Source organism: Rana temporaria, chromosome 8, assembly GCF_905171775.1.
Source record: "Rana temporaria chromosome 8, aRanTem1.1, whole genome shotgun sequence".
Classification (NCBI taxonomy): Eukaryota; Metazoa; Chordata; class Amphibia; order Anura; family Ranidae; genus Rana; species Rana temporaria.
The window spans coordinates 91,586,332-91,605,575 of NC_053496.1; the positions used below are offsets into that span (position 1 = coordinate 91,586,332).

Here is a 19,244-nt window from a genome sequence, read left to right on the forward strand (position 1 = left end):
CTTCAAGGCCGCCCACGTCGCCGCATCATCGTCGCGGCGACGGCGCGGCCACGTCCCGGCCTATTGTTTACGCGCGGATTTCTGTCTGATGGTGTGTATAACCATCAGACAGAAATCTCCGGGAGGACATGTCCGCTGAAAACGGTCCGGCGGACCGTTTTCAGCGGACTGTCCGTCCGTGTGTACGGGGCCATACACCGGCGTAATGCTTTTGTGGATCTGCCCCAATATCACTTGCGGGAAAATTCCCCCCATGAACACTGACTGTGCTGATGGGGGAATCAAGAAATGTTATTTCCTTTAACCTGTCATTAGTAAATAAAATTAAATAATGTATGGCTGGCCTTGACCTATGAGCAGGCTAAAAATTAGGTCAGACAACATCTGTAAACTCCTGATCAGCATGTTGTCCTCAGGTCAGTGACATAGAAAATTTTTAAACCAGTAGATCTGAATGACAGACAAACACCCTGCATGTTCAGTAGGAGAGAATAATAATGGCACTATCAGGCAGACAGACAGATATCGGCATACAGTAGGTAATTATTGCATCACCTTGATTCTCACTGAGAAGTATACAAGTGTGAAACCCACAGTCTTTCTGCCATCTAGTGGTTGCCTATTAGCTTTGCAGCTGTCTCTTCCCTTCCTTGCTGGTTGCCAGTAGAAATGCAAACAAACAGTGCAGTCTATGTGTGTGTAAAAAGTTTGTGACAACAGAAATGCTGGCAGCTAAAAAGAAATTAAAGAAGAAAACTATTAAAAAATCATCTTCTTCCGAAGTAACGCAAGTAGAAAAGCCACTGTTTGAATTCATACAGACTCCCAGGCCAGTCCCAGGAGAAAAGGTATGCATAACCTATCAAATCATTATTCAGTGCTGTTTACAGTAGATTTAGAAAGAAAAATTAAAAAGAGGTGACACTTGTTATAGATTTTTAAAGGAGATATATAGTCACAACACTTTCATTTTATAACATCAGAATTGCAATAACTATACAAATATATATTTTTTCACAATCCAAAAAATGTCCTTTTATGTTATGAGTGCAAGCTTCCTGACAGCCTTCTCATCCCACAACTTCCTGGATTCCCTGCTTGCTTTAGGCTTCATGTACACTGCAGCTCCTCAATGTGAATTTAGAAGCTTTTGTCATTTTTTTGCCAAAGCTCCTAAACTCAACTCCATAAAAGCCTGTGTATCCGTGTACACATTTAGCAGAGTTTAGGAGCTGCTGTGGTTAGGGGAGCTTCAGCCTCCCTCTCCTAAATGTGGAAGAATCGCATTCAGGTTGGAACATTTTGACTGCCAGACACAAAATGCGGCAAAATCGCAGTAAAATCACGCCACAATTTTGACGTGTTTTGCATTTTCCCGTGGCAGTGGTCAAGGTAGGCTCTGTGTACATGAAGCCTTAAATGTGTTGGAATGTTATCAAGCACAAATACAAACTTCAAGATTAACCAGATTAATAGAGTGATAATTCAAATACAATGTGTAAATTAATATATAGCCTCATACGCACGATCGGACTTCCATCTGACTTTTCCGTGGATTTTTGTTCGAAGGGCGTTGGCTGTGAACTTGTTCTGCATACACACTGCAGCCAACTTTCGCCAAATCACATGGTTTTTCAGCTCTTTACCACCACCCTTTGGGCAACTTCTGCTATTGTTTTTTGATCTTTAGCATTGGTTCTGAGCATGCGTGTTTGTACTTTGGCCTTTAGTCCGATGGACTTGTGTACACACGGTCGGATTAGCCGATGTAGACTTTTGTTGTCGGAAAGTTTGTCTGTTTGTCTGTTTTCACAGCGAACATTTGTCCGATGAAAAAGCGGAAAAAAAAATTTGTCCGATGGAGCGTACACATGGTCGGATTGTCAAACAGGTCCTTCGTGTCTAGGGACTAATACTGTGAAAAAAATGAACAAAATAGCAAATGATATGTATAAAGGAGTTACTAAAGAACTACGGACACAAAGAAGGGTCTCAAATCTTTCTATCTTCTTTATAACCCTAACACTCAGGGGCGGACTGACCATTGAGTCACTCGGGCACTGCCACTAGGGGGCCCCATCAGGGTTGCCAGGCTCAGTAAAACCAGGGACAGTATGTAAAAATCTTTGTTTTTTTTTACATCTGTCCCTCATATGTCCGAAACCGACATGCTTTTGATGTGAAAATCACGAGATTTTAGCTGCCCCGTCTCTGCACTGCCTCCTGGCGTGGTGGCCATCTGTAAGCCCAGGGGCCCCATAATCTTCTATTGCCCGAGGGCCCCATGAGTTGTCAGTCCACCCCTGCTAACCCTAATCTTCTTTATAACTCTAAACCTTACCCTAACCCTCCCTATAATGCTAACACTAATCCATATCCTATGATTGTATCTTAAAGTTGCTTATCATTCTATTCTATACTACTGATGCTCGTCTTTATCTCAGCTGTTGGCAGCTCTTCAAGAATGGGGGAATGGACATCAAATATCTGTCATGTCAAATTCGGTTGAAGATACAGAAAGATGGTCATCAACAAAGAACACAAAAGATTTAAGGCTTGTTTTCAAATGTGTAAATTCAAGTAACACTGGGTAAGTGCAACACACAATTAAAAAAAATGTAAATACACAATAGCAACACTTTCAGGACCAAAGATTCCTCTTGTTCACCTTTATTCAAACTCAAAGAAGAGCTCTCTTAAAGTGGAGGTTCCATCAAAAAAAAACTATTTTGCTTTAAACTCTAGCTTACGACTAAAAAAGAAAAAAAAAAAGATTTTTTTTTTTTTACTCATCTGGAAATGCCTGTTGCTATGCGGTCCCTTGAAATCTGCCTTTGAATCCACCTAGGATTCTGACATCATCTCCCTCTAATGCTCCTGGGAAATGTGTGTCATCATTTCCCAGGATGCAGTGCGCTGTCCAATTATCACTTCCCATCCAAGACTTCCAGGAAGTAAGTGCCTGTAGGCTTCACAATGCCCACAAGCAAAATGACAACGGTGTGGACATAGTTTTATAAACTATCTTTTTTGAATATCTATGTGGATCGGCGGCGGATTGTAAAATAGTACGTGACCAGATTTATATTATAAAAACGCAGGATGAAAGGACATACATTTAAAAAATGCTAATTGTGGTTGGAACTCCGCTTTAAGCATTACAAAATCCACATATTCATGTCTTAGGCTGCATTCACACCTGAGCGTTTTGTCGCCTGAAGCGCGACGCTCAAAGACGCTAGAGGGGAAAAATAACATTATTCTCTATGGAGATGGTTCACATCTCCGACGCAAAATGCAGAACGCCGAAAGAACGCCGAACGCCTGAATTTCAAACAAGTCCCGGTCCCTTTTTTGACGCGCGAATCGGGCGGCTTGGGCGTTTTACATTGATGCCAATGACCTGTATAAAACCGCGGGGAAAAACGCAGCGTTTTGTCGCGGCAAATCGCGGGGAAAAACACTGCAATTTGTCGCTGCAAATCGCAGTAAAAAAACCCGCAAATCGCCTACGCCTAGGTGTGAATGCAGCCTAAATGCTATATTAGACACTGCTTCCTTGATGGAAGTCTGATTTGTAGGCATAACTAGAGATGAGCTCAGTTGCCATTGCCCTCTGATCAGTAGGGCACTTGTGGGGGACATGCTAGTTAGAGGGTTCCCAACTAGTTCTTCTGATCTTCCCCTTCTGTCTTTTCATTGTTTTCATTGTTCACTAGGATGTAGGCAGCCAGGCTGCACAGTGTCTTTGGTTGCTATGACACAGGTAGTTGGGCCACACAGCGTCGTTGGTTGCTAAGATGCAGGCAGGCCACATGGCCTCTTTGGCTGTTGTAGTGCAGGCAGCTGGCCACCTGCACCATGGAAAAACCGTAATGCTGTGCCACCCAACTTCCTGCATCCTACTAACCAATTATGCTCTGCAGCCCGATCATCAGTGTCCTAGCAATCAATGATGCTGTGTGGCCCAGCTGTCTGTGTCCTAGTGATGATGAAGTTCAGGGAAGTGCCTAGGTCCCAAGACAAGTGCTGTCAATCACAGCTAATTTAATGTTTGTTTACTAGATGCATGCTCAGACAGCAGTTGGGGGGGGGGGGGTTATGGTGTGTGCCTTGGGCCATGCGTATGCATATGTAAGAGAATCCTTTAGAGATGGTTAAACTCCCCAGTATCTACAAGATATAGCATTGCCATTTTTGAGTGGACCATCCCTTTACAAATGATACAGAAAGACATCATGTCCAGCACTCCACACAGACACATACTGGTGGTGAATACAAAACAAACAGGAAGTGTGGAACATCTGTGTATCACTTTTAAACTGAGGAAGTGGCAAGGTTTAGCAATGAAACATGTCTTGTGAAATAACAAAACTAGAGGTTCATTAAAACACGAGAACTTTGATCCATCTCTAAACAGATCACAATACACATCCCAATGGGCACCCCAATAGTTTTTTCTCTTTTCTATCATCAGGTGTAGCTGTATTAGAGTGTAGTTATGCAGAAATCAAACCTTCGTTGACAGAAGGAAATAACTTACCGTGTAAACCTTTGTTTATAATGTCTTTTATCAAATCTATGAATAACGAACATCATTTTTGGGAATCAGTAGACCACAGTCAGTTTTTTGGAAGCCACTAGAAATTAATGACATGCTTTAGCCACAGCTGATTTCACTACAAAATGACCACATTCTACCGAATAAAAAAATGTTTTTTGCTTATTTAGGGCCCTCTTACTCTGCCCTGCGGAGGTCCGCCATTTTTAAATACTGCAGCTGCTGAATTTAAAAAAATGAACACTTACCTGTCAAGTGTGCCCGCGATGTCAGCAGATAAGGGTGAGCAATCGCTCGGTCCTCGGCTGCTTCCACCACCATCCTCTGTGAGGGAATCAGGAAGTGACGTGGGGGGGGGGGGTGACGTGACGGGGCTGGACTCCTGCGGGAGTCAGAACCCAGAAGTGGTGCAAATACCTGTCTTAGACAGGGTTCCGAAAAGCGGAAGTTCCATTTTTGGGTGGAACTCCACTTTAATGCAGGTGTGGTAACTGGGACCTAGATTATTTTCTCAACAAATTTATTTTAATTCAATTGTTGTTATTGTACCCAATAATTTGGAAGAAAAGAGGATGCACCAACCTTGTGCATTATCCTTGGATATATTTCATTGTTAAGAAACTAATTAAAAGGGACTTACAAACAAATGGGAGAAAAACCGCATTATGCGTAGCCTTCAGACGATGGCAATTGGTTTAACGACAACAGACTCCAGGTGGAAACGGAGAAGATATCAGGGGTCACTGACGGCTGACGTGTTTCAAAGGTATACCTTTTTCCTCAGAGCCCAGCTCTTCCATTTCTCTTTTGACTTCTAAATACCCCTATCCTTGAGGGCAGCAAGGCCTGACACAGTGTCCACTATGAACAGTAGTCCACCTGGTTAACTCACTTGTGCGCATAGAGTATTTGTATTCTGCTACCCAATAATTTGCTTTGTATTTATAAAAAAAAATATTATTTTAAATACATTTTTATCATTGACCTCTACCTGTCAGTCAAAGCACATCTCCCTTCCCTCTAAACTCCCAGATCTCCTTTTACTGGTGTCTTTTTCTCTTTTTTCAACCAACCTAGAATGGTACCATCTCTTATATGCTTAACACTGGTATATCCCTTCACTGATCTCCCTAAATTGTCCAGATATATCTCATAAAGGTAGGTGTAATTTGGATCTTAATACTTTTATTTTTTTGGCACTGTTAATTGTTATTATTAAACACAAATCAGTCTAGTAAAGTTTGTTAGCGACCATGCCTTGACCTTTTTGCCTCAATAAAGGAACATTCTGTTTCGCAAAAAAAAAAGTGTGTTAGCGAGTCCACCTAAGTTCTGACAAGCTCTAGGTATGCCTTATCATTGTATATTCATAGAGTTTGCATGTTCGTTCTGTGATTGTGTTTCGTTAAGGTATTTAAGTTTTCTCACACACTCCATAGACATGCTTGAAGATTAATTGGCTCCTGTATAAATTGGCCCAAGTCTGTGTACAAACAGACAATTCACATGTCACATTCTGCATACCAGTTCCAGGCTGAAAATTTGAGGAGAGCTACAAAAAGACCAGATGACCTACCTTGTTAAAAATGTGCCAAGAAAATTCAGTGGAATAGGCTCCCAAGTGTATCAGACTTGGTACCCAGGGAGCTGGCCCTTAGAATCATCAAAGGTCAGATAGGACGTAAGCCTGTTACACACTATGAGTTTTTTTTTTCATTCAGTCAAGTCTGGACTGCTGTACTAACTGTGTGAAGTTAGTATGGCAATCTCCCCTGCTGAGCTGTTGTGTTCTGACAGGAGGACATCCCTTTGCCAGAACACTCCGATCAGCACTCCCTGCCATTGGCTGAGAGCGCTGATCGGGAGTCGCTCGGCTGCTGGTTTACCAGCATGCTCGTCTGACAGAACCTGGTCAAATGGCTGGCTTCTGTCGGACATGGTGGCATACACACCAACTGAATGTCAGACGTTTTTTTTTTTTTTTTTTTTTTTTATAGGGCCCTTGTCTCCCGACATTTAGCCTGTGTGTACAGGGCTTTAATATTTATATACAGTACAGACCAAAAATTAAGACACACCTTCTCATTCAAAGAGTTTTCTTTATTTTCATGACTATGAAAATTGTAGATTCACACTGAAGGCATCAAAACTATGAATTAACACATGTGGAATTATACATAACAAAAAAGTGTGAAACAACTGAAAATATATTTCATATTCTAGGTTCTTCAAAGTAGCCACCTTTTGCTTTGATTACTGCTTGGCACACTCTTGGCATTCTCTTGATGAGCTTCAAGAGGTAGTCACCTGGCGCAGCACCCCATCACTCTCCTTCTTGGTCAAATAGCCCTTACACAGCCTGGAGGTGTGTTTGGGGTCATTGTCCTGTTGAAAAATAAATGATGGTCCAACTAAACGCAAACCGGATGGAATAGCATGCCGCTGCAAGATGCTGTGGTAGCCATGCTGGTTCAGTATGCCTTCAATTTTGGTTAAATCCCCAACAGTGTCACCAGCAAAGCACCCCCACACCATCACACCTCCTCCTCCATGCTTCACAGTGGGAACCAGGCATGTAAAGTCCATCCGTTTACCTTTTTTGCGTCACACAAAGACACGGGGGTTGGAACCAAAGATCTCAAGTTTGGACTCATCAGACCAAAGCACAGATTTCCACTGGTCTAATGTCCATTCCTTGTGTTCTTTAGCCCAAACAAGTCTCTTCTGCTTGTTGCCTTTCTTTAGCAGTGGTTTCCTAGCAGATATTCTACCATGAAGGCCTGATTCATACAGTCTCCTCTTAACAGTTCTAGACATGTGTCTGCTGCAAAAGGTGGCTACTCTGAAGAACCTAGAATATGAAATATATTTTCAGTTGTTTCACACTTTTTTGTTATGTATAATTCCACATGTGTTACTTCATAGTTTTGATGCCTTCAGTGTGAATCTACAATTTTCATAGTCATGAAAATAAAGAAAACTCTTTGATTGAGAAGGTGTGTCTGTACTATATATATATATATATATATATATATATATATATATATATATATATATATATATATATATACAACATAAATTGACTTTGCAAAGTATGTTTTGTTGCATAGTTGCAATATTGCCATGTTTTGTCATATAGTTCTATTATTTATGTTTTCAACATTGTTTTAAGCACAGCAGCTCTTTGAGCATGTACATCTACCCTATTAGTCAGCTCGTTCAGTTTGATATGGATAACATTTAATTTTTTCCTTTTCTACTTGGATTTAATTGGGAACATGTGTGAAAATGACAACATTTCACCACACTTTCAGTTAAATAAAACCTCTCAATTTTGCTTATGCCTAGAAACCACATGGTGGCCTCGTTCCCTTTAATATTCTTTGCTTCACCCTTGAGAATCAGTACCTGACTGAGGTTAGAACTCTTATTGAATTATACAGTACATACAGCATATACAAATTATACAAATGTACAGCTCCCAGAAGAGGTTGCCTAATGTATATTATTAGTATTTATGTTAAGTATTATTAATAAAAATTGTTAAAATAGTATTATTAGTTGAAGTGGCAATGATATAATTCATGGATCTCAGTCACATATTCTTTTCTTTCCTCTAAACATTATTGGAAAGGTGGTTGGATTTTTTTATTAATTATCTCAGTGAAGTTTCCTGAAATTTTTCACGCTTCTTTTTTATCTTAGATTTCTTAATGAAACTGAAGTGCACAATGCTCTAGAGTTACTTGGATTGGTAGTTAATGATGGAGGAAAAGAGCACACTAGGAAATTCATGGAATCACACAATGAGTAAGTGATGGGAATGTGCAATTTTTCATACAACATCAAGCAAGATCACCTAAAAAGAAAGTTTTACCAAATTGTCTGCCTGCTCCCAGATTTACCAGTGGGTTTCCCCACTGACAGCAGAATGTAAACAATGTTGACATTAAAAAAAAAAAAACAGTATTGGGGGTCCCCTTCAATTAATACCAGGCCCCTTGGGTCTGGTTTGGATTTTTAGGGGAACCCCAGACCAAAATTTAAAAATAAACCTGTGATTTGCACCCAAAATCCATACCAGAACCTTATCCGAGCATGCAGCCCAGAAGGCCAGGAAATGGGGGGTGAGCCCCCGTCCTGAACCATACCAGGCCACATGTCCTCAACAGGGGGTGTGCCTTGCGGCATGACGATGAGGATAAGGGCCTCTTCTCCACAACTCCAGTCCGGTGGTTGTGTAGGTCTGCAGGCCAAGATCCCCCCCCCCCCCATGTAAATGAGTATAGTACCCCTACTCATTTACCATTTTTTTTTCCAAAATAAATAAAAACACACACACCGTTTTTGACATGTCTTTTATTTATTTTTAAAAACAACAAAAAATGTCCCCAGAAGTAAATCCAGCATCAATCACGATGCACGCCCACCACCGACCCAAAATACAAAACAAAAAAAGAGGTGCACACACAACTTTTGCCTCCCGGCGACTGACACAGCTTTGGTTCCCAAGACCCCCCTCTTTTGCTTATTTACTGTGAGTGGAAGCATTGTGTGCGGACCTCTATTTTTGCTTTGCTTTGTTTTTTCGGGTCGGCGGTGGGCGTGCATCGTGTGGGGAGTGGCGTATGGATTTAATATAGGTTGTGAGTACCTCTTTGCTCCCTCACAGTTAAAGGAGTTCTCTGACCTAAAACTTTTAACCCCCGCTGTGCCCGGGCTGTAAAAATATACAAAATAAACTGTCACTTACCTGCCTACGATCCCCCGTTGTTCCGATATCGCCGTCCCGTTCTCCGGGCCCGGGCCCCTTCCGCTTCCTGTGTGTCGGTGACTCATAGTGCGCTCAGCCTATCAGCGGCCGCGACGGGACATTGCTGAGGCCGCTGATAGGCTGAGCGCACTATGAGTCACCGACACACAGGAAGCGGAAGGGGCCCGGGACCGGAGAACGGGACGGCGATATCGGAACAACTGGGGATCGTAGGCAGGTAAGTGAAAGTTTATTTTGTATATTTTTACAGCCCGGGCACAGCGGGGGTTAAAAGTTTTAGGTCAGAGAACTCCTTTAAGCCAGATTCAGTGATGTGACTAACTGACATATGCTAAACTGCCATTATTTGGAAAACATTATGCCATGATTTGGAACCTTGTATTACCAATGAAATAGACCGTACTGTGAAGTTTGTGATCAGTAAAAGAAGGTTTGCTGTAGCAATGAGCATCAGACAGAGCACAGTCAATGCCTGGGGGAATGAAGATATATTTACCAGTGCAATTCTGGTCGGCTCTGGAGTGGGTGGTGATGGAGGAAAATGAGTCCCCTACCTGATGGCGAGGGAGAGAGTGGCCCCTCATGACTGAACCCTGTGTTCCATGAGCGCCAGGTGGACTTTTTGACCTTCTATCTGGACCATGAGTGAAATATATGTACGATGACTCTATATGTGAAGAGATTAATGTGTGCAGTGACCAGGAGAATTCAGAGGATTAAAATCCATGTAAGTGAACAGTATGTTGTTTGGGCTGAACATAACGTGATGTACTGTATGCCATGTATGTGCAGATTGAACCCAGCTGTATATGTCGGTCACATAGAAAGAAACTGGTTGGGTGTGAAGGGTGTCTCTATCAACAGAACTTATTTCTTTGTTGTCCTGTAAAAAAAAACAGGTTAAAGTTATTTTAAAGCATGAACATTGTTTATGCAATTAAGGTAAAAAAACGTTTAGGTAAAAGTTACACCACCACCAGCCTGAACCATTGATACAAGGCAGGTTGGATCCATACTTTCATGTTGTTTATGCCAAATTCTGACCCTACAGTACCATCTAAATTTTGCAGCTGAAATGGAGACCAGGCAACACTTTTCTAATCTTCTATTGTCCAATTTTGATGAGCCCATGAGAATTGTAGCCTCAGTTTCCTGTTCTTGGCTGACAAGAGCGGCACCTGGTGTGGTTGTCTGCTGCTGTAGCCCATCTGCTTCAGGGTTCGATGTGTTGTGCATTCAGAGATGGTAGTCTGCATACCTTGGTTGTAATGAGAGGGTATTTGATTCACTGTTGCCTTTCTATTATCTCAAACCAGTCTGCCCATTCTCCTCTGACCTCTGAAATGAACAAGGCATTTTCCTCCACACAACACAATATCTTTTTCTGACCATTCTCTGTAAACCCTAGAGATGGTTGTGCATGAAAATCCCAGTAAATCAGCAAGTCATCTTCACCACATCTAGATGCCTAAATGCATTGAGTTGCTGCCATGTGACATGCGTTCCTTCTCCCCTCTCCATAGGCATAGGAAAGAATAGTCAGCTGAGCCATGCATTCAGTTTATGCCCAACCAGAAGATTAAAAGCACACACATCTGACTGCCCTCTTGTATTTTTGGCCAGCTTATATGTTGTAGCTTTAGTTTGTAACAGTAATTACTACCTCAGGCTAACTGAAATGCTACATATGTGCCTAAAACGATATAGCAAACACAGTATTCAGAACTAAACATAAACTTCTGTTTATGTTGCAGCAGACCTCACGTACCAAATACTGAGCTAGACGTGTGAATTAACAAACAGGAAACAGAAAATCGCAATTGCAACCACGATATTTCCTTCCTAATTTTGTTGCTCATGATGTGGTGATCTGTGCTGAGTAACCAATATAAAGTCATGGTTCTATAACTGAGTACTTTGTGTAAAAAGTTAAGGAGTACAGAAAAATACATTCCCTTAAATTTAGGTTGAGATTGTGATAGAGACTTTGGTGCTATTGGTGACAGGAGTGAATAGAGAAACTTAAAGCGATACTAAAGTCTCTTCTTTTTTTTATTTAAAAATAAAAAACATGTTCTACTTACCTGCTCTGTTGCAGTGGCTTTGCACAGAGCCGCCCAGATCTTTCTCTTCTCGTGTCCCTCACTGGCTCTCCTGGTCCCTCATTCCTGCCTAGTGCCCCCAAAGCAAGTAGCTTGCTATGGGGGCACCCTAGCCGGCCTCCGTCCCCTATTTCTCCTCATTGGCTCACTGACTTTGATTGACAGCAGCGGGATCCAACAGAGCATGCAGGTGTGTCTTAGCCAATCAGGAGGGGGAGTCCCGGACAGCCGAGTCTCTTGCTGGATTGAGATGGGGCTCAAATAAGTATTAGGGGGGCGGCTGAACACAAAACGTTTTTTATCTTAACACATAAAATGCATGAACCCCTTAGAGCTAAGGCTGTGACTCCCTCCAAAACCGAAGGACTAGTAGTCCCAGCATAAATCTAAGAGATCTTAGAATTTACCCCTAAGAATTTAACCCCTTCAATCTCATAGGTTTACTCTGGGATCTGTAGTCCTTCACTAATTGAGGGGGGTGGGGGGTGTCACATCCTCAGCTCTGAGGGGCTCACTCTAGGACCTGCAGTCACATCCCCCAAAAGTGAAGGACTACAAGTCCCAGCATGAAATCCTCCTCTTTGTATGGGTCTGTGGCTCTGCAGACTGCACATGATGACACTTGACAGACACTGTATAAATCTGACCTGCGCCTCACCTTACAGGCTTAAACCTCAGCCCCCTCCTTCCCTCAGAGTATGCCGGAGTGGAGGACGGAGAAGATCATAGAGAAGGTGGGTGGACCATAGAGAGCACTAGGTGTGGAGGAGGAGGAAGTTAAATCCTCCTCTACTTTGGATGCTGGGGCGGCCTCTGGCACCCTCTACAGGGTGGGAGTTGTGGTTGTGACGTCACTGGTTGCTAGACACCAGGCAAGCTCAAGCAACCAGTGGCCAGTAGAGCCTTCGCTAAAAGTGGATTTGGGGGCAAAGGCTGAGCCAGAGCCAGCGGCTCTCAGTCTGGTCCATCTGCCCCTCTGTGGCTGCCTATTTTCGGGTGAAGACTGAGATCGGTGGCCTGCCGCCCCCCTGTAGAGTCTCGCCCCTGGGTGTGGAGAATTACATCTCCCACCATGAAATGTGGTGCCGCTGCCTGCCGCCTTTGGGGGAAGGCTAGAACAGTGCCACGGCGGTAGATCCTGCTATTGGCTGCATGCTGCTTATGAGATGTTTCTCCTTCATCCTTGTAAAGGGAGCCCTGTTGGATGCGGCTGCTAACAGGAACAGCATTTCTGCTGTGGAAAAAGTACAGGAACGCCATTCCCATACGTTCCCACAGGACTCGAGTCCTGGATGTAGCGCAACATCCTCAATAACAACACAAGTACAAAGAAATGATAAGTCCATATAAAAGTTTAATGAAGATAATAAATGAAGATACACTCACATAAAAATGTCCTCAAAATATTATGAAACTCGCATTGCTTTTAGTACTTCATATGGCAACATATATCTCTCACCATAGACCAAAGATGGCCACCGTGTAACATCAGTGAAGTTGCTCCACCCCTAAGGAACATTACACTGTGGCCATCTTCGCGGTCAGGCAAGTCTATGGTGAAAGGTATGTTATACTGGTATAGTGGTGTAGTGAAATCACTTAACTGTGTTTAAAAGTAACAAGAATATTTGCAATGGGAATATAAGATTCATGTATATTTTTAATAGAGCTTGACTGGGCTGCTTTTGGTTACACCTTTTAAGCAATTGCCAAACGTTTTGAGTTTTACATAAATTAATAAAAGCTGACCATTGTAAGTACACCTGTCAGCGTAAATGGTTTGTCTCAACCCCACTACTTATGGGGGTGTGAAGGGGGTGTGGTTAACACCAGGTACCAGCACTCCAGGGGTGTTAGTACTAGTCTGTACTGTGAGTGCCTGTACTAAGGGGGGTCTGTACTAAAAGGGAGGGGGTTGTCTGTACTAAAAGGGTGTCTGTACTGAGTTGGTGTCTGCACTGAAAGTGTCTGATCTGAAGGTGTCTGTACTAGGGGAATGTTTGTACCGGGGTATGCCTGTACTGGGGGAGGCTGTGATGGCAGTGCTGGGGGTGTTTGTACTGGTGGGGTCTGTACTGAGGGTTGTCATTGCTGGGGGATCTGTACTGAAGGGGTATGTACTGAGGGATTAAGCTGGGAAGGGGATTTGTACTGAGGGGCGTTTGTACTCAAGGGGTCTGTACTGAGGGGTTAGGCTGGGAGAGAGGGCTGTACTGCTGGGGCTTTACTGGTAGAGACATAACTCATTTTACACAAATCAAAAGGTACAGTGAAAACTGGATATGGCAACACTGACTGTTTTTTAATAACACGTGGCGTCAGGCAGGATTTAATCTTGCCACCTTATGGGGTAGATCCTCGTACAACGGCGCATTAATGCACCGGGCGTAGCGTATCTAAGATACACTACGCCGCTGTAACTTACTTTGTTTTGCTTTGAATCCTCAACAAATTTGCGCCGTAAGTTACGGCGGCGTAGTGTATCTCTTGCGGCGTAAGGGCGCGGAATTCAAATGGATGTAATGAGGGCGTGTTTTATGTAAATACGTTGTGACCCAACGTAAACAACGTTTTTTTTTTAACTGCGCATGCGCCGTCCCTGGGGGTATCCCAGTGCGCATGCTCGAAATTTAACCGGAACAAGCCAATACTTACGACGGTGACGTCATTCTACGCAAATTCCTATTTGCGAACGACTTACGCAAACGACGTAAAAAATTCTAAATTGTACGCGGGAACGACGGCCATACTTAACATTGAGTATGCCACCATATAGCAGCTTTAACTATACGCCGGAAAAAGCCAAACGCAAACGACGGAAAAAAATGCGCCGGGGCGACGTACATTCGTGGATCGCCGTAAATAGCTAATTTGCATACTTGAAGCGGATTTCGACGGGAACGCCACCTAGCGGCCGCCGAAAAATTGCAGCTTAGATCCGACAGCGTACTAAGACCTATGCCTGTCAGATCGAGCCCAGATGCCGTCGTATCTTGTTTTGTGGATACAAAACAAAGATACGACGCGGGAAATTTAAAATTACGCTGGCGTATCAGTAGATACGCTGGCGTAATCCTTTTGTGGATCTGCCCATATCTGTTTAACCTATACGGTGAGGCCATCTTCAGAAATGCAAATTTGGAGTCTGTTGGTACCATCATATACAACCTGCATTATGCAGACGACTCATCACCTGCAGCTAAGAAGATTTGCTGTATTTACTGAGAAAAGTCAAAGCCAAAAGTCATAACATAGGATTAAAACCCGAACATAAACAAGACGAAATCATGAACATAAAATAAAGATCATTTTGAGCTTGACGGTGATAGGACAGAAGTTGTAAAGCTTTTTAATCTCCTGGGCTCATAAACAAGGAAGCAACCAGTCGTGATAAATATGAGACTGTAGGCCACACACACACCAGCACCCATCTTAATAACCTATTATAACTGGTAAATAAAAGAAACATACACCAATTAAATCTTTTGGCAAATATAATGGCCGCGGTACCTTTATTGGTTTTAAACATCATAACAAAAACCACTTTATTTATTAAACTCATCTTTCAATTTTTAATAAACACCAGCATCCTACCCAGTTATACAAAACTCGGGCAGACAGTAAACATCATTTTATTAAACAACAAATAGTCCCCCCCGGATACCGGGGTGACCCATACCACATAAGAGGTACACGCGACTGGGGAGGGAGCACTTCGCCTGTTGATCTGGTCCAGGGGGAAGAGGATGAGCCCCACAGCAGCTTGCTCTTTTATTGGCCTACCTGAGGGCTTCCAGTACCTTCCCTGGGTTCTTATTGGGTCAAACACACCTGTAAGGTAAACTGTACATAATTAAGCAGCCTAGCTATCGTTTAATAACTACAGGTGTGTGCTGGCCACACTCTCAAGCAGGAGGGCCCCAATTAGTGCCCTCCTTTTACATTCTGCAGAATAGCATTTGGTGGCTACACAATGAAGACTCTCCACAAAGTATTCAAAGCTGTGAAAACTGGACTAACCAGATCAAACCAACAGGTCAATAGAAGCCCAAATTATGAAGTTACGACTGTCTTATTTTGGTCACATTGTCAGAGGAGAGGTATCAGTGGAAAATGAAATAATGTTTGGGAAGATTGACCAGCTACTAGATGGTTGGACACATTGACTACCGCTGTGGGGATGAAACTGAAAGATCTGGCCAGGCTAGCACAAAATCATCTCCTCTTTAGATCTCTTATTCATCAATTGAAAGGACTGGGACCCGAGTTGGCGGCACTTAAAAACTAAGCTAGGAAGGGACTTTGTAATGAAGGGAATCTCTGCTGAGATGGTGGGCTATAAGATGTACATTCAGAGCATGTTGCATGTAACCTATGCTTGTGCAGATTTGCAAACTTTTATTGAAAAACAGATTCCCTCTCAACTCAAGCTATCCACTATGAATATATATTGGATAGGGCTATTTTCCAATTCACACAAGTTTGAATGGCTGAAAAATATGTAGATAATTATGGAGGTTTTACAATATGCAAAACTAAGCAAATATAAATTTGTAGATCTAGATCGGCATAGATCGCAGGCAACAGGCCATTGAAATAAATGTGCCCAGGCTGTTCTGCTCCTGCTGGTTAGACTACCACTATGCATTAAGCACGAGTGTAAGATATAAATATAGATGGGTGGACCAGCTATAAAATAATGTGCAAAAAAGAAAATGTAGTGACTGTGGTGTATAAATACTAAAAATCACAGTAGGTTCAACAATAGTCTGAATGCATAAAGGTGCAAAGTATTGCAAATAAAGGTGACTGTAGTGTATAAATAATAAAGAATTGCAGCATTGACAACTGAGTAATAAATGATGCTCCAACGATGTTCAGGTATGGAAGGTGCAAATAGTGCAAATGTAGCTCAGTGCAGAAGTAGTGCAATCTTCCAGCCCAAAACAGGTGAAAAGTGCAAATCAATAGGGTGCAGATTGTAGATCAATAAAGGTGCTACTCGCAGATCAAAGAGAAGTGCTGAAATTACATCAGCAAAGTGGCATCTTCGGTGTAAATGACACCCGCAGGTGTACTAACTTTTTTACCTTACAGCTGCAAGGTAAGCAGCATTCAAAGAAAAACAGTGGGGTCACTTCTGGGGCAAGTAGGAGATCTCCTATTCGTTGTTCCTGAGGGGTTTTCCAATGTGTGCGGTGCCTAAGGGGTTAAGGCTTCCTCCAGAGCTGGGTAAGCAGCGAGGTGGCCGCTCCAAGTATCAAACCAAGAAGGGTAGAGAAATATAGAAGAGGCTCTCTGGTGTATTATGTTTAAAAACTCAGTGGTGTTTATTTAACATTAAACGAAAAGTCAGGTACTCACATTGGGTTAAAAACAGTGGGCCAGATTCTCGTAGATCCGGCGTATCTCTGCGGCGGCGTAACGTATGTCATTTACGTTACGCCGCTGCAAGTTTTACAGGCAAGTGCTTTATTCACAAAGCACTTGCCTGTAAAGTTGCGGCGGCGTAGCGTAAATCACCCGGCGCAAGCCCGCCTAATTCAAATTAGCCGGGTAGGGGGCGTGGAGCATTTAAATTAAGCACGTTCCCGCGCCAAACGTACTGCGAATGCGCCGTCCGGAAAATATCCCAGGGTGCATTGCTCTAAATGACGTCGCAAGGACGTCATTGGTTTCGACGTGAACGTAAATGGCGTCCAGCCCCATTCACGGACGACTTACGCAAACGACGTAAATTTTTAAATTTTGACGCGGGAACGACGGCCATACTTAACATTGGTTGCCCCTCATATAGCAGGGGCAACTTTACGCCGCGCAAACCTAACGTCACTGCGTCGACCGCGCGTACGTTCGGGAATTCGCGTATCTAGCTAATTTGCATACTCGACGGGGATAATGATGGAGGCGACACCTAGCGGCAAAAAAAAAAAGGCATTTAAGATCCGACAGCGTAAGAGCTTTACGCCTGTCGGATCTAATTCAAATTGTCAGGAGGTGGGCGTGTTTTATGTAATTCAAATTGTCAGGAGGTGGGCGTGTTTTATGTAAATAAAACATGACCCCACATATATGACGTTTCTCACGAACGGCGCATGCGCCGGCCGTGAACGTATCCCAGTGCGCATGCTCCTAATCACGTCGGAAATAGTCAAGGCTTTCGATGTGAACGTAATTTACGCGAACGACTTACGCAAACGACATAAAAATGCTAAAATTTGACGAAGGAACGACGTCCATACTTAACATTGGCTATGCCTCATATAGCAGGAGTAACGTTACGCCGGAAAAAGCCTTACGCAAACGACGTAAAAAAATCCGCCGGGCGCACGTACGTTTCTGAATCGGCGTATCCAGCTCATTTGCATATTCTACTCTGAAATCGACGGCAGCGCCACCTAGCGGCCAGCGTAAATATGCACCCTAAGATACGACAGCGTAAGAGACTTACGCCAGTCGGATCTTAGCCTAATTTCGGCGTATCTTGCTTTCTGAATACAGGAGCTTTGACTAGCGTTCAGAGAGCTTTACCAAAGCCTGTCTGAAGCCTTGTTTTAAACCTAATGTAAACTAGCCGTTAATGTGTGTTGAAGCTGAAGTAAGTGTTCAGGGCTCATTTGTAAAGGCCACATCAAATGATCATTCTGTAAAAGCTTTTTTTAGTATAAAATTTTCTTTCTATTTCAAGTAATTTGCAATATTGTTACTGTTATCAGTCAAAACACTGAGAGAGAATACAAAGGGCATGCACATGACTAGATGTCAGTAATTTGTTAGGTAAATTTGTTCAGTATATCTAAAAAAAGGGAAATGATTCTATTGTTCTGAAGAACATTTACAAATAAAGTATTTATAAAATACAGACATGACTTTGATCTAACTGGATTAACAGTTTCGGTCTCTGATGTTGAGAAATGTACACACAAGGCTTGTATCCTTAACTGGCATATAGTTTGGAGTTTCAGAACAGAATATAATAAATGGAGGTACAGAAAGATGCCAATTAGGGATATGACATTCTTTTGCATAATTATCAGTTCTGTGAGAGAGAATATGCTTTATATGTGGCCTTATCAGCCTGAAGTCTGTTTTAAATATATTTGATTGCCAAATTATAAAAATGTTATGTAAATTTGTGAACAAGGTATCAAAATATACCTTTCAAGGAACTGCATACTAACCATAGCAGCCCACACAGGTTCTCTGGGGCCTGGGGTTAGTAAGGGACCCCACAAGGCAAGATGTTGATGCAAAATATCCACTTGACCTCCAGAAGGTTTTACCCCCTTCATGACCAGGCCATTTTTTGCTATTCAGCACTGCGCTACTTTAACCACTTAAGGACCGGAAGGATTTGCCCCCTTAATGACCAGGCCATTTTTTGCGATACAGCACTGCGTCGCTTTAACTGACAATGGCGCGGTCATGCGACGGTGTACCCAAACAAAATTACGATTTTTTTTTCCCAGAAAGACCGACAATATCCCCCACCCAAAAAAAAGTCTTCATCAGTTTAGCCCAATATGTATTCTTCTACATATTTTTTGTAAAAAAATCGCATAAAGCGTATATTGATTGGTTTTCACAAAAGTTATACAAAATAGGGGATATATTTATGGCATTTGTATTATTCATTTTACTAGTAATGACGGTGAACAGTGATTTTTAGCAGGACTGTGACATTGCGGCAGATAGATCGGACACTTTTGACACTTTTTTGGGACCATTGACATTTATACAGCGTTCAGAGCTAAAAATAGCCACTGATTACTGTATAAATGCCACTGGCAGGTCAACACTAGGAGGC

The 19,244-nt window shown here is 42.6% G+C and overlaps 1 protein-coding gene across 1 annotated transcript in view; it reads left to right on the plus strand.

Moving 5' to 3' along the window:
• The first annotated feature begins 618 nt into the window (after positions 1-618).
• Positions 619-19,244, plus strand: part of LOC120947173 (caltractin-like) — a 29,289-nt gene continuing 10,663 nt past the window's right edge. Inside the window, exons 1-3 of the mRNA XM_040362268.1 lie at positions 619-848; positions 2,445-2,590; positions 8,267-8,371. Of these exons, the coding sequence (XP_040218202.1) occupies positions 723-848; positions 2,445-2,590; positions 8,267-8,371 (377 nt within the window). The 5' untranslated portion in view covers positions 619-722. The remainder of the gene's footprint in view (positions 849-2,444; positions 2,591-8,266; positions 8,372-19,244) is intronic.